This window comes from Coptis chinensis, chromosome 1 (genome assembly GCF_015680905.1).
Source record: "Coptis chinensis isolate HL-2020 chromosome 1, ASM1568090v1, whole genome shotgun sequence".
Classification (NCBI taxonomy): Eukaryota; Viridiplantae; Streptophyta; class Magnoliopsida; order Ranunculales; family Ranunculaceae; genus Coptis; species Coptis chinensis.
Genome location: NC_141456.1, coordinates 21,417,948 through 21,434,176, shown reverse-complemented (window position 1 = coordinate 21,434,176; position 16,229 = coordinate 21,417,948). Strand labels below are relative to the sequence as shown.

General features: G+C 37.4%; 1 protein-coding gene and 1 non-coding gene across 2 annotated transcripts; both read right to left on the bottom strand.

Moving 5' to 3' along the window:
- Positions 1-10,965: 10,965 nt before the first annotated feature.
- On the bottom strand, positions 10,966-13,953 carry LOC147522858 (uncharacterized). The gene is made up of 6 exons (XM_086560815.1): positions 13,827-13,953; positions 12,379-12,456; positions 12,112-12,183; positions 11,931-12,028; positions 11,291-11,547; positions 10,966-11,206 (listed from the first exon to the last, which is right to left on the bottom strand). Exons 1-5 carry the CDS (start codon positions 13,922-13,924, stop codon positions 11,477-11,479), a joined length of 417 nt encoding a protein of 138 aa, XP_086416941.1. The 5' UTR covers positions 13,925-13,953; the 3' UTR covers positions 10,966-11,206; positions 11,291-11,476.
- Positions 13,954-15,503: 1,550 nt separating this feature from the next.
- LOC147522857 (small nucleolar RNA snoR8a) lies at positions 15,504-15,593 on the bottom strand. The gene has a single exon (XR_015206404.1). It is a non-coding gene; the product is annotated as a small nucleolar RNA snoR8a (small nucleolar RNA).
- Positions 15,594-16,229: the final 636 nt, after the last annotated feature.

The window sequence follows — 16,229 nt, the reverse complement described above, 5'->3', positions numbered from 1 at the left end:
GTGCATCGTTCTTGCAGACCTAGTGGGGGATTTTCGAATCCCCCCTAATATATTTAACTTGTTACCGGTTTTTCATGGTTTAGACCACGAGAAGCCTTACCAGCACATGCGTAGGATAGACCAAGTTCTCACTACATTCCATCATCCTAGCATAAGTCCATAACAAGTTAAACTTAGGGTGTTTCCTTTCACCCTAGCCGACAAGGCGGCGTCTTGGTTAACTCCCAAAACGCCAAACTCGGGACTCATGGGCTCAACTTGTTCAATTGTTCATGGAACAATTTTACCCACCACTAAAGACAGATGAAATGCTTCAAAAGATTCATTTCTTCCGCCCGTAATCCTCATGAATCCTTTTCGAGGCCGAATCGTTTCACCGATCTTCTCATTGAATGCCCACATCATAATCTTGCGAAGAAGACACGCTTTGTTCGCCTTTCTTCAAGGGGCTTTTACATCGTCATAAGGAGGTTCTAGATATCATGACTGGGGTAGTTTTCTTAGTAAAGGAGCCTTAGAGGCTTATACATTCTTAGAAGATCAATCTAAGAGGAACAACAATTGGGGAGGTAATGATTCCTCCCGTTCTTCTCCTTCTTCTCGTGAGGTTAAACATGATCCCGAGCTTAAAACTTTTATCGATGCCCTCACTAAAAAGGTAGATGCCATCTCTGTTCAACAACAACCCACTCCAGTCATGAACATTAACTCTACTCGTTGTAATGTCTGTTGTAGTCTTGAGCATTCCGACTTCTATTGTCCTCTTGTCTATACACAAACACCACCACAACCATCACACTTCAACCAGTTAACTCAACATCAAGGACAAGGGAACTTAGGTGACCAGAATAGAGCTTTTGTACCCATAACCCAGAACTATCAACATCAAGACATGAACGCTCAACAAGCTTTAATTCCAATACAACCATCTACAGACAAAGTAGTAGTGACCTTGTTGGAGAAACAAAATCAAATTATGCAACAAAACTCCAACTTAATGAAAGATCAAAGATGATCAAAACTCTAATATGATGAAACAAACAATGCAAATGATGCGTCTTTGTGCCAAAAGGTTATTGACATGTCTTCTAACCAAAATAATAACCAAACCGGCGTTGTTTCCAAGTCAAGCAATGCCTAATCCTAAGTCAACAAACACCGCCGAAATAAAAAGTATTCAAAGTGTAATGGTAATATAAACCAAGGGGACCTCTGGAATCACTACCCTTCGCTCGTATGCGAGTAGTTGATAACCAAGTGACTATGCCTAAAAGATTACCCACAAACTAAAAATGATACCATACCACATACTATAATAGAAACTCAAGACCCTACAACCTAGTAGTACCCGGTTAAACCACAACCAAAAGGGAAAACATTACAAGATCCAATAATAGAAAGTGAAGACCCTACACCTAGGGTTCCAATATGGACACCTAGTTGGAAAACGGCTAGAGATAAAGCAAAGACTAATAAAACTTTTATCCCTTCTCGCTAAAAATAGCGATAAAGCACCATATCCCCAAAGACTAGTTGTGTTTAAAAGGGACGAGAATTTTGATGAGATTAGGGAAGTGTTTAAAAATTTGACTATAAACCTACCTTTTCTAGAAGCTATAAAAAGTCTACCCGGACACGCTTAAGTTTCTAAAAGAGTTGTGAACCAAGAAGAGGAAAACCAACATACCCCACGAAGCATTCTTAACGAACAATATCCCTCTTTATCCTAACATAACGGAATTGTTAAGTACAAGGACCCCGGTCGCCCCATCAGATGCACCTTAGGTGATACCTTCATAACAACTGCTTTATTAGACCTGGGGGCGAGTGTTAACTTACTCCCTTTTTATTTATATAAACAATTAGGTCTAACAAAACTTCAACCAACCAAAATGACTTTGCAGTTAGCCGATCGTTCTATTAAGTATCCCAAGGGTGTAGTTGAAAATATTCTCGTTAAAGTTCAGGATTTTTACTATCCAAATTGACTTTGTTATTCTTGACCGACAAAGTTGCTCATGATTTCATTCCCATCATCTTAGGGCGCCCTTTCTTGGCAACCGCCAATGCCCAAATCAATTGTCGGGATGGCTCAATGACTCTTTCTTTTGGAAATCTTTCTGTAGAAGTTAACATGTTTAGACAAAAACAGGGACAACTAGGTTTGCCTATAGAAGGAGAAGTGAAGTCCATTGAGAGTTTTGTACCTCACATTAGTGCGGCTGACATTTTAGTCCCCACACTAGTAGATACCCCTCTTATGGAAGAAGACAAGGATCACAATTTCTACTCCCTAGACGTAGATAACATCAAGGAGGAATTCCTTCAACTCTTTTGCAACCCTTCTTTTCCGCCTCGCGAGTTCTCTCCTATTGACATCCATTCATCTCTTGACGCCATGACGGAAGAAGAATTTTTCCGCCCTCTATCCCAGTGATTCTTCTTACCCACCTATTGAGGAATGTCTTGCATATCTCAAGGCCTCTGATGACATAGACCTAAGAACACTAGTTGAACACCATTCACCCACCTCACATCCTCATGTCACTCATTCACCTTCCATCACGAATGTTCCTCGCCCTCTACCTTTTCAAAGAACCATTGAGTTTGTACTTGACCTTGGTGTTTCTCCTATGCTTCATAACTATCTAAAACCAACTAGTGAAGAAGTAACACCCAAGGACAAGCCACCTGACACTTTTTCATTTTTTCCATTTTTCCCATTTTTTCCTTCTCACACTTATCCACATTCCAAGTATTTTCCAAAACCATTCATTTACTCACGATCATTCACTTGGACACCTTCTTATTCAACTAAGTTGCGTCGTAGAAAGTTTTGGAGCTTAATTCTGTTTGATGGTGCATTCCATGTTAATTATTTGTGGAAAGACCCACAACTTTTTAGATTATTGATATATGGGAAACTGCATGTAAATACATATATATCACTTTAAGTCTAGGGAATCTGACTTTAAAAGACCCACGTTTTAAAACAAATTTTTACAAAACCTGTTTTCAAAAATTTGTTTGGGGTGGGTGTTTGGTTTTTCCATGCTTGATCACTAAACTTCCTATTCTTACCCCCACCTCGCCCCTTGTAAAAAAAAAAAAAACGCTTTTCCACTCCAAGTTTTACTTTCTTTTCATCTAAACTCCGGTTTTGAAATTTCTTCGTGAAAGCGTCAGCCCCATCATCAAAGCGCCGCTGCGCCTTCACATTTTGGAAAATTTATTCAGAGCGCGACCGCCCTCATCATCTATCCCTCATCTATCGGACCTAGAGCGCCCGCACTCAAGGTCGGCGTGACTTTCGCTAAAACACCGGAATTCCAAATACCGCGGAGAGCGACTTCGGCCGCCTAGTTAGCGGCTGGCGCCGACTTCCGTCGACCGTCGACCAAAAATTCCAGTTTTCCGCGGGTTGTTCCCGGTTCATTCGCAGCTGTTCTAGAGCGTAGTTCGAGATGACATCTCCTAAATAATACCGGAACAGTCTTTGAAAGATTTGTTTCAAAGCACTACTTATGGTGCTTGGTTTCGCGAGGTGATCACACACGTAGGCTGGGAACCGCTTATGGTTCTTGCTAGCATTTGTTCTTGGACTTGCCATGCCCGCTGAAATACAAGACCCATGGTGCTATTGGGTAGATAATATGTATGTCTACACTTATGAGTTTTTGCATGAGTCGTATGGGGCATGCATTTTCCGTATCGTCGACCAAGAGGAATATAACGTCGCCCTTGGTAGCCTGTCCATGAACATAGGAACTGTTATGTTTTGGATCATGCTAAACATTTTAGGGGAATGGCATTTTTCTTCTGTGAATGATGCCACTTGCGCCGCTTCCTTGCTTTTAGCCACGGACGTATGTGCCATGACCTTCCCGAACTTTGATGTCTAGTTTAGCTCGAGCCCATAGCATGAGGCATAAGTACCTTCTTATGCCTGTTCTAATTTCCCGTATTATGCTATGTTTCTTTCCTATTTTTTGTGCCCGTTTCACGGATTGGGTTGGGGTCGAAATTGTGAGACCCACCAATTGTATTATCCGATCTTTCCGCGGCAATGACTTGGCAAGGGGTGGAAGATACAACCTCATCAGTTGCACCTTACACCCCATCCGACCAAGTGGCGCTTTTAATGTGTTAGCATCCGTAGATGATAAATGGCGGCAAGCTTGGCAAATTATAATGGCATGGCAGGGATGCTAAAGGAACCTCACTTCTTTATAGAAGAGGAGGATGACGAAAACGCCGGAGTGGAGGTAAGTTTTAGTTTCAATTCTCGCCGCGCTTATGTCCCAAGCAATTTAATTCTCATTAACCCCATAATGGGTGGAACTCTTATAGAGTTCGCCGCTTTTTTATTTCCTATATTAGTATATTCTAACCTTGTTTTGCGATGTTCCAGAATTTCACGCATTTCCATGGTATTTTTCTACCGTCTTTTTATTTAAATGCTTTGAGGACAAAGCATGCTTCTTGTTTGGGGCATAGAAACACGTGTAATTAAGGCATCCGTTAGGATATAGATATGTATAATATGCATTTGTTTTCAAGTTAAAAATTTCAAAAAATAAATAAATAAGTTTATGTTATACACTTAGGAATATTGGTGTTGTTTTATTTCTATGCTCTTAACAATCTAGAAGTCTCAATGAGCTTTTGCATCGTAATAATTGTTTGGAACTTAGGTTAATATGTAGGTAATAATCTTTGCATCTATCTATAAATATATTACATGAGTATCTATGATTGTTAGTAGTAAGTTTGAAATCTAGGCTAGAGTACTTATTCTACAAATCCTCGTGAGAATATAGCCTAAAGCCTTATATGAGCGAAATATTTGAGAAATGACACAAGGGAGAAGTAAAATCCGGATAGAGAAATCACACGTCCACTTGCTTGATCACTATGCCATATCCTAAGCGAGAATTTAGGCCCTTTTTGGATCGATATAGCTAGAAATTCTGACCTAAGTATATTTTTCGCTAGTCGCCCCACTGAGCCTTTCATTAGCCCTTCCATAAACCACAATTCCTTTACCCTGTTACAAAAACAAAACAAAATAAAAAAAATAAATCAACCTACCCAATTTAGAATAAGTCTGAGAATAGAATGATGAAGAAAGAAGAAGAGAAAACCCTGTGTAAACAAAAATTAGTTAGTTGCTTCAGGTAATAAAGAAAAGAAGTTTCCATCCAAAGAAAAAGAAAAAAATAGAAATAAATCAAAACTCCAAAAATAGAATAAAGGGAGTCAAAAGCCAAAGAAAAGAAAAAGAAAAATATGGCTAAGGATGGAAACAAAGTGTATAAGCAAAAGTAAATAACAAGGTTTCTCTAGTTACATAATATGAAGACTCTATTATCTCAGACTTGTCCTTTTTGAATATCCATTTCCTTCCTTCTTAAACCATCTCCTAATCCCCGCAACACCTAATAAAGACCTCTAGCTCAATTAGGAATAGGTTAGTGGGATAGTAAGTGGCGATGTGTTTGATCGACTCGCTTCCTTGTTTGTCATTGAGATTGTAAGGTAAAGTGTGCCCACCGCATTAATCGGAGTAGCGAAACTTGAGCGGAAAAATCGAGTGATTTTTGTCTTGACTTTTATGTGAGGACCTACTTAAGGACGCTTATTTCGAAGTTTTCGAAACGGACTCGCTAAGCATTTCATAGCATTACTCATTGTATATATGTTTATTTTAGATGATTGATTATTATGCATATATTAGCTTAGGGTTCCCAACTTGGGTTATTCTTATGTATTTGCTAGTGAGATGTATAGATAGTTGAGACATGAAGGAGAAAACAATAGTTTTATTTCTTAGTCGTTGTAGTATAGATGAAGTTTGTGAGTACCTTCATGGAAAACTCTCACGAGGTTATAACTCGGCCCACTAGGGAATTCCTAGTGGTTTAAGGCCTTGTTGCATATGGTCAATGCAATCGCACTCAAATAAACGAGTAGTTAGAACTCCATTTTTGGTCACTTATTCTAATTTCTCATCTTTGCTTGAGGACAAGCAAAATGTTTGTTTGGGGTGGTTTGATAAGAGCCCAAAACTGTAGTTTTAACCCCTTAATAATCATACTGTTAGACCAATTATGTGAATAATAAGTAAGAGTTAATACTGATTACATGTTTTTATGCATTTCAGGCTTCAAAGTCCATTATGTGCAGAAATGTGCCACTTTTAGCGAGATAAAGGAGCAACAAATGTGAGAACTTCCGAATGCCATATCTTTGGACTCGGACCTCGAATTGGGCCTACCTTATGTCAAAACGACCGCTCGGAAAGAACTTTCCAATGGTCCAAGCCTTAACCCAATCAGAGGAGCAGAAGTGGACGAAAAGTCTATGGAAGCCAACTGCAGCTGAAGAGGCCTTTTGGATCGAAGAATTGGGTTTTGGGCCCCGATTCTCCGCCCAAAACATGGCTCCAAGCCCATGCACGATTTTTGGATCTGAAGTATAAAACAAAAGCTTGACTCTTTGTTAATGGCAGTTAGGTTAGGAAGCTAATGTTAATGGAGTTTAGGGTTAGAAAAAGATAGTTAGATCTAGATTAGTTAATTACTTAGCTTTCATTCCATTAATTAGTTTCATTCTTTGTTTTAGATTAGTTATTTAAATCATTGAATATCATTCATTAGATAAATAAAATAGTTGTTATTCATTCAATCATATCTTGTTCTTATTGTTCTATTAGATAAATAAAGTTAATTAGTTCTCCATAATCTAGTTTCATTTTTATTTATTTATTAGCTTAAATCCTTAGATTTACTTATTTGTCATTATTAGTTTAATCCAATTATTGCATGAGTAGTTTCGAATTGAGTTTAAACAAATAAAGTTCAAATCTTTATATTATGTCTTGTTTAGATTCAATTGTTGGGAATGGTAGAATAGAAATTTCACATCAAATCATTACTCTCACCATTGTTCCTTTTGGGTTTGAGTAGTTGGATTCTATTTAGTCTTGATAGATTGAGAGTGGAACGAATCCTTACTCGTTGTATTGCATGATTATGTTTTGAGAGTAAGAAGAATTGATTTAAACGTAAGAACGGTAGGATTACGTATTAGTGTTCTTGTAGCATTAATATTTAAGGATATTATTGTTTTTACGGGTTATCACTCGCCCATGCCCCTTCTGAAGACAACCCGATTTTCACAGGTTAGTTCAAACTCTCGTTTTGTTCAAGTTATTCAATGTTTCCAACTTTTTAAATACACTGAGATTGCGTATACAAGACGCTATTCAAACGCATAGCGAGGAGGCATTCAGGTACTCCTTCTTCCACTCCTCGCCTTTTCTGTCAGAGGAGTTTTAATTCTAGCATATCAGGGTTGTTTTGATTGTTGCTCGTGTTTCTTTAATATTGGATTTAGCTTTGCATGAGATTAAGGTTTGGTAAGAAAAAACCGTCTAACATGATCTATTGTAAACGTCAATGCACATGCCTATCTAGAATACCACACATTATACCTGCATTAATGACTGAAGAAACAGAGACTCCTCTCTCTGACTTTTACAAAGATCTAAATGATAGCCCTAAGTCATGCATCGTTCTTGCAAACCCAGTGAGGGATTTTCAAATTCCCCCGAATTTATTTAATTTGTTACCGATTTTTCATAGGGTAGACCAAGAGAAGCCTTATCAGCATATACGCAGGATAGAACAAGCTCTTACCATATTTCATCATCCTACCATAGGTTCAGAACAAATTAAACTGAGGGTGTTTCCTTTCACCCTAGCCGATAAGGCGGCGTCTTGGTTAATTGCCCAATCGCCTAATTCTGTGGACTCATGGGTCAACCTCGTTCAATTGTTCATGGAACAGTTTTACCCCCCGCTGAAGACAAATGAAATGCTTCAAAAGTTTCATTTCTTCTGCCAAAATCCCCATGAATCCTTTTCAGAGGCCTGGAATTGTTTCACTAATCTTCTCATCGAGTGTCCACACCATAACCTTACGAAAGGCACACTTGTTCGTGCCTTTTGTAAAGCGCTTTTACATCACCACAAAGAGGTTCTTGATATAATGATTAAGGGTAGTTTCCTTAGTAAAGGTGCCTCGGGGGGGTAATGACATCCCCCGCTCCAATAATTCTTCTTCTACAGTTAAGGCTACCAGTATGTTTGAGGTTAAATCTGATCCGGAGCTTAGAACTCTAATCGAATCTTTCATAAAAAAGGTATAAGTCATTTCAATTCAACAAAAGCCTACTCCTGTCATGAACGTCAACTCCATTCCATGTTATTTCTATTTCAGTCTTGAGCATACCGAATCCTATTGTCCTCTAGCCTATGAACAACTATCCGCACAGCCGGATAATGTTTGCTCCATTAATAGCGACCCTAACCCACCTTGGAGACAACACCCCAACTTCGGTTGGTGAAATAATCATCATGTTACACCTCCAGGGTTTAATAATCAATATGTTAGGCCACCAAACAACTACAACCAAGCTCCACCAAGACAAGGACAAGGTAATTATAATAATTACGTACAATAATTATAATAATAATAATAATAGAGGTATCGTATCGGTTAATAATAACTATCACAATCCACCCATTAATAATCAACGTGAGATAGTTCTAGTCACACCACCTGTGGCCACTACACCTTCACAATCGGATCTTTTCAAAGCCTACATGCAAGCTACCCAAAAGATTTTACAATCCATTAATCACCACATATAACAGTTAGCCCAAGAGAAAGCCCAACTGAAAGGTGTGTTTCCAGTTCAAGCTATACCTAATCCTAAAATGCCAAACACAGCCTTTGAAGTAACCGGTAATACTAGTAATGAAAATATAAATGTAGGTGAGTTAAATACCATCACCACTCTCCATTCTAGCAGAGTGGTTGATAACGCTGTAACTATGCATGTTGTTACCCCACCTGTAGTCATTTCTAATGACAATTTACTAGATACCGAAATAGAAACTGAAGATCTTACTCCTGTAGAGGTACCAGTTAAACCTCAACCTAAGAGGAAAGCATCCAAGGTTAAAACTCCTTTTGATTCATATGCTAAATATAGAGAGAACCCACCGTTTATCCAGAGACTAGCCATGTTACACAAGAATACAAATTTTGGTAAGATTAGGGAAGTTTTTAAAAATCTAACAATGAACCTACCTTTTCTTGACGCTATTAAAAAGTTACTACAACATGCTAAGTTTCTAAAATAGTTGTGCACTACTAGGAAGAAAACAAATATACCAAAAGACGCCTTTTTAACTGAATAGTTTCCAACTCTATCTGAACATAATGGAATTGTTAAGTACAAGGACCCTGGTCATCCTACTGCACAATGCACCTTGGGGGATACCCACACGATTACTACGGTATTAGACTTGGGGGAGAGTGTTAATTTACTCCCTTATTATCTATATAAACAAATAGGTCTACAAGAGATGTGACCAACTAAAATGACATTGCAATTAGCTGATCATTCTATTAAGTATCCTAAGGGTGTGGTTGAAAATGTGTTGGTTAAAGTTCAAGATTTTTACTATCCAGCTGACTTCGTTATCCTCGACACATAAGTCGCTAACGACTCTGTTCCTATCATTTTAGGGCGTAACCTTTCTTGGCAACTGCCAATGCGCTCATAAACTGCCACGATGGTTCGATGTTCATGTCTTTTGGCCATCTTTCTATTGAGATAAATGTTTTCAAAATGATGCAACAGTTACCCAATACGACTATCGATGGATAAGTTAGCATGATCGAGAGCTTAGCTCAAGATTATTTCAACAATATGTTTCTAGAGAATTAGATGCACCAATTTTTTTCCTTCGGAAGTTCTGACTTCAATGATGACTCCTACTTAGAGGAAGTCAACGCCCTTTTCGAGTCTATTTCTATCTTAGATCCTTTTGTAGCTACATCTTCTAAGGTTGAAGACCTCTTACCTAAACAAGTCTTCACTACTCAAGATGAGGACCCTCTGGAAGCCTTTTTACCCATTTCTCCCACCCCTGTGCTTAAACTTTTTCCTAGCTGAGTTGAAATATATCCAGCTTGACCCGGATGGTAGTCATCCGATGATCATATCTTCTCAGTTATCTGCTGATGAAGAGGCACGTTTGATTTGGGTGATTAGGGAGCATCGTGTCGCGATTGGTTGGTCCCTGGACAATATTAAGGGGATCGACCCTAGTGTATGCATATATCGCATACATTTGGAGGATAATGCGAAAACTTCATGCAAACCTCAGCGTCGGTTAAACCCTGCCATGAAAGAGGTGGTCAGGGAAGAAGTCTTACAGTTACTCGATGCGGGTATCATATATCCCTTCTTCGGTAACGAATGGGTAAGTCCTATTCACGTAGTCCCTAAGAAATCGGGGGTTACTGTTGTTCGTAATGCTGCGGGTGAATATGTTTCCACCCGAGTTCCTATGAAATGGAGGATCTGTATTAATTACAAACGCTTAAACGCCATGACACGAAAGGATTCACTACTACAGAATGACACTTATACCACTGTTTTTAAGTGTAGTATAAATATATTTACCACTGTTATGTAACCGTGACAATAGGTGGTGTGGTATATAATAATAACAAAACTGTGGTATATATGTTTAACGGATACCACGGTTTTTCAAAGAACCGTGGTTTGTATGCCCATTATATACCACAGTTGTCAACAGAACCATGGCATATAAGCTATTGAAACTGTGGTTTATATTAGTGTATGTGTTATAATACCGTGGTATATAGTTATACTAAATACTACGGTTTATGCCAAACCGCGGTATATATATATATTTTTTTTATTTAATAATAATGCTAGTAACAGTCTTCCACTTAAAAACCCGAACCTCGCATAACAAAATTTTACCTACGTACGCCCTCATGCAAACATTTTCATCTTCCCAACAAATTCCAAAATGTACAATAAACTATCAAACATTGCAAAAAAAGATAATAATAATAAAATAAAAAAACTTCCATTAATTTTTTGAGTGCACTAAGAAAACAAACTTCAAATTCCTTTTCATAAATTAAAAAGGTAACACTCATAAATTAAACTGGAGGGGTCCGAACATAGCTAAAACTCATCCTCATTCGCTTCCGGCTGAAACACCCCATTTTCCTGGATGAACTGAATAATATCGAGTCGAACATCATCAAGTTCATCTTGCGTGTATGTCTCCTTCAGTTCTAAATTTGTCATCTAGATGAGTCAAAGCACAACATGTGAGAGTTACTATATAAGAATAAAGGAGAGAGAATGTGCTATTATGAAGCATCTCCTGACCTTCAAATTCCTTATCGTCTTTGACACCCGAAGCATTTGCATGAATATGAGGGTTCTTTGAGGTTTCCTCATTCTTTTCAAATAGTGCATGAGCAATCAGCCGGCGTGCAACCATATATAGGTACATTCCGCGGCTTTGGTGCGATTGACTCTCTTATCCCTCCATTCTCTTCAGAAAAGATCCGCTCACGAGCAGCAAGATAAGCTGCTTCTTTCCTCCAGCGTAGTCCCCAAAGATGTTGGATTATTCTTTGCGGCTTAAATAAAGAGAAAAGAAAATAAAAAGAAAAGAAAAAGTCAATCACACTGGTAACAAACTGAATTTTGTGAGAAGGATATCATAATCAGGAAAAGTAAGACATTAAAGTACACAATTATGACAATTCGTTAATCACTTATATAAAAGGATGCATACAATTTCCAATCTATGTGTTTATACCATTCACTCTATCAAAGATACAATACGTTGTAGAACAAAGCTATAAGTTCTACGTAATGCTTGTAGCACATGACAATGTGAAAAATGACAAACTTTTAATAAGTACAAAGTCAAGCTTCGTGGACATATATTACGTCGAGTTCAATATTGTTATTTAAAACTACTTATACTAAGCACAAAGAGAAGTGGGAAATGCACTACCTGGTAAAGCCTTTGTTCTCCTCAATAGTTGATGGGATGCAGCAGGAGACTGATAGTCATTACATTGCCATAGGATATCACTGACAAGAACTGATGGTCTGCAATTCCAAACATGAACAGGAAACATTCAAGAAAAGTAATCTATGAACCAATGTTCCATTCGACTGTGGGATCAACATACATTGATGACTCAGGGGATCCCTCTAAGATTAAATGGTGGTCATCTCCTTCACCAACAGATTTATGAGCCAATCTAGTACCAAAAAAATTTCACGGAGTCACTAGAATGAACTTGTAGTAAAGACAGATGGGTGAAACAAATATGATCGGCAATATCAAATAATTATGCAAAAAGATTTAGAAATTTTAAGTCTGGCTATAGCTTTCAAATATAATTATGATATGAAAATGAAGAAAGAAGTTGGGTTGTAACATAAAAAAAACTTACCCGAAAATGTCCGCCAGGCGATGCAAGAGAAGGCGATTATACAAACTCATTGGTTTCAGCTCCAAGATACCATCTAGACTGCAGTAAAACAATGTGATCGTGAATCGACACTTTCCTTGTATTGATGTAAATACGTTGAGTCCATATTTACAAGTTACAACTACATGAATTATGAAGGTTTCACTCTTTACGGTCTCACACAACTCAAAAATGTGTATATCATAGTAATTTCAAAAGATGCCAGAGGAAATCATTGTAAGCAGACTTTAAAAACGAAAAAAACTTAATGGAAAGAAGACATAGCTGATTCAAATAAGATGGAAATACTATATTGCAAAAGAAGCATAACTAGGAGAAAATGTTTAAATTTAAAACCATGGGGAAAGAAATGGTATGTACCACAAAGCTGGAAAAAGAAGACACATTCTTTTCTTCCTAAAGAGCAGCATTCCAAATTGGAGATGTGGATGGAATATTGTTCCCCGAAAAGACTTAACTATTGGAGAAAAATCAAAAAAGCATTTGGAGATTCTGATATTGAACTAATGAAAAGTTAGTCCATATGGAAGACACAACCCACTTAAGGTGATCATTTAGATGTACATTGCCATTAACATTAAATATATTTGAACAGCATCAAAGAATCACTTCAATGTTGAGAAGAAGATTTGTGTCGGGGCTTATCATTTGCGGTAAAAGAGATCTCAAGGGAAAGTTAGAAAAAGAAAGAAAGTTAAAATCTCTACCCAACAAAACTAAAGCAGTCCAGGTCCAGGGATTCAATAAAATTTGGATATTTATAGAGCATCTCAATGGAGGAGAGACAGTGCATAACAAGTTTGTTACAAGGAAATACTCATTTTATATTAAAATAAAAATAAAAATGATAGTTTCACACCATGTTATAATCTCATATCATGAATTTAGGTCAAACAATAAACAATGCAGGTAGAAGAATCAAGAAATAGGTTATCATCGCAGGCTAACAGAGCCTACATAGTTTACCTAGTATTGTTCTGGAGGAATTGACCATTCTGGTGTAAACTTTTTTTTTCTTAACTTCATCATTTGATGCTTTGAATCTTTTCATGTAGAAAACATGGATACATAAGAGTAAATCCAGAGTTTTTTGTACTTTGTTCAACAAAGCGCACACTTTCTCAAGTTAAAGAGAGTTCAATAGGGAAGAATGTTATATTCATTACATTTTGTCCTAGTTCGAGACATTTAAGGAGGACCAAGCAAGCCATTGTTAGCGGCCTCTCAAAAACTTTCTCGTAAAAGGGTTAAGGCACATAGACAAAATTCATTTTAGGCTAAGGATCATTAACTGTTAACAAGTACGAAAATAAATGGTTTAATCTAGAATCACATCAGTTTTACCGGTAAAAAAATAATAATATTTAAGTATGTTTTAAGTACTAATGGAATGAAGATATTAGACTTACTCCACAGAATACTGAAAAAGATTGATCAAGAAATGTTTGATATACTCTGACAACTCAGGACTGGCATCAGCAGCAATCCTTGCAACTTTCTTATTCATCTGACAAATCAGGAAACCGGAAATTAACATCAAGGAAGCATAGACTAGGAAGAGCAAGCACATACAAACTATGGAGATCAACATTACAATGATCAATTTCGACAAGACAGTATACTCAAACTCCTCCATGTAAGCGCTCATCAAGCTGAACAATGAAGAGAATGACTGTTTGCAAGCCATAGACAGAGCAAATGAATCATCCAAAATGCCTGATAGAAAGAATAAAATGACTGAGTTTTTTTATACTGCAGAAGCTAGCCTGTCATAGTGAACAATCATCTTACCAAATTTATCCGTTGGAGAAAGGTGATTGGCTTCTATTGCATGTCGGAGTTTGGCTGTAAGTTCATCATCATATTTTACTCTGTAGAAGCCTGTTTGGTCAACATTAAGCTTAATCCATTTCTGGTGGTTTTGTAGCACTTGTAGAGCCCAGAAGATCCATCATTTCTACAGTTTCTGATTTTGTTTGTAAGAGAAATTTTTTGCGAGCATTATATGAACCACATCATACTGTGATTGGGACAATTCATTGTCCATCTCCTTGGGCTCCACTTGTCAAGAATTGAGACTGCAATTTATTACAAAACAATCACAACAGTAATCAAGAGATGATTAAAAAAGAAATGCAGATAAGGCAAACATAAAAGGTTAAGCACAGACAAAGTTACAAACAAATGGCATGCTAAGTAAACAGGCTTAATAGCAGCTACTCAGCAGACAAAGAAATCAAACTCGGACGACCGCAAGAGAGTAGAGATTTCCAAGTGAGGGAAGAAGAATAGGACGCACACTGCCGATTAAGTGTTTGTTGAGCTTGACAGTAGCAGGGTCCCGACCGAAGTAACGAGAGATGAACCCCATGTCCACCTTCTCATCTTCCAAAACCACTACTTCTTCTACACACTACTTCAACACGCATTTAACACAACAAATTTCACAAAAGTAACAAGATTTATTATTTTCCAAGACTTATTAACAAAAATCCTAAACATGAAACCCAAAACTTGAAAAACTGACTTCTGCAACAATAGCTCCTCAATTGAATCATCCAAAATCAAATTCACTAGAAAAAATTTCAAGTGAGGAAGAGAAATAATGGTGTACCTCCAGTTTTAATCGAAGATCGAACCAGATGCGTCGTCTTCATCTTCATGGGTGATATATTTGGAACCCTAGGTTTGAATAGGGTTTGAGAGAGTTCTAGTCGGGTAAAACAATTAAGGATTATATTGACATACCCCCCCCCCCCCATAATAATTGAAATTAGGATTCCCCCCCCCCCACTTGACAGTCAAAAGGAGTCAACCAACAGTGGCCGTCAGTTGACTAGTCAAGAATAATGAATTGTCCTAAATACCCTCTTTTCGTGAAAATTACAGAATTTGCCATTGACAATCGCTTCAAAGCCCACAACTCAAAGCCCAAACTCGAAAAATACAAGTTAAAATACAAATAAAAATAAAACTCCAATCAAAGTTTAAAAATCAATTACCTAATAAAATTATTCAAACAAAACCAAATAAGAAAAATGAACTAAAAAAAAAAAAAAAATGTGAAACTATTTTGGGCAAAGGGTGATGCTCATATTCTATGGGTGTATATGGAGTCCGGCATGCAATAGCATTAGCAAGTCAAGACGAGGAATTTGTATAATCATAGCAACCGCCAATAAACCAGTTTCTTATCTCTCTTTAATCGTGATTGGATTATAAATGGATATCGGTATAGATACTTCATAGTATCTATACAAAGTAATGTCGGTTGAAGCCATACAAAGCAAACCATTGCAAGAACCAACTATAGTATATCCACTTCTCAATATTAGGTTTTTCACTGGAATGGGGATACATTTCTGTTTATCGATCAAGAACAGAGAGAGTTTCGGGGATCAAAGATAATATAAATTAGGAAACAAATGGTCGCTTTAATAATAGACATTAGGAACAAATATAGGTATAGCCATTTTTCGGTTCAAGAATAATGTGAAGCCGGATGAGACGAGGTTCTCTTCAAATGCATATTAATGAATTCAGAATCCCTTTGTTAATTTGTACCAGGTCTTACATAATGCACTTACAAGTTACAACACATAAGATCCTTAATGGGAAGTCTCAAAAATATATCACGATGATCTCAAAATACAAATCCGTAACTTCTTCCACCTCTACTAACTTCATCGGAAGATGAATCCACATTCCTTTTACTTTTGGACAACAAACTTGGGCATATGTTCTTCCATCCAAGCACGACATGATTTAAACAGGGCATGCACAAAGCAGTTGATGGAAGATTAACTAAGAAT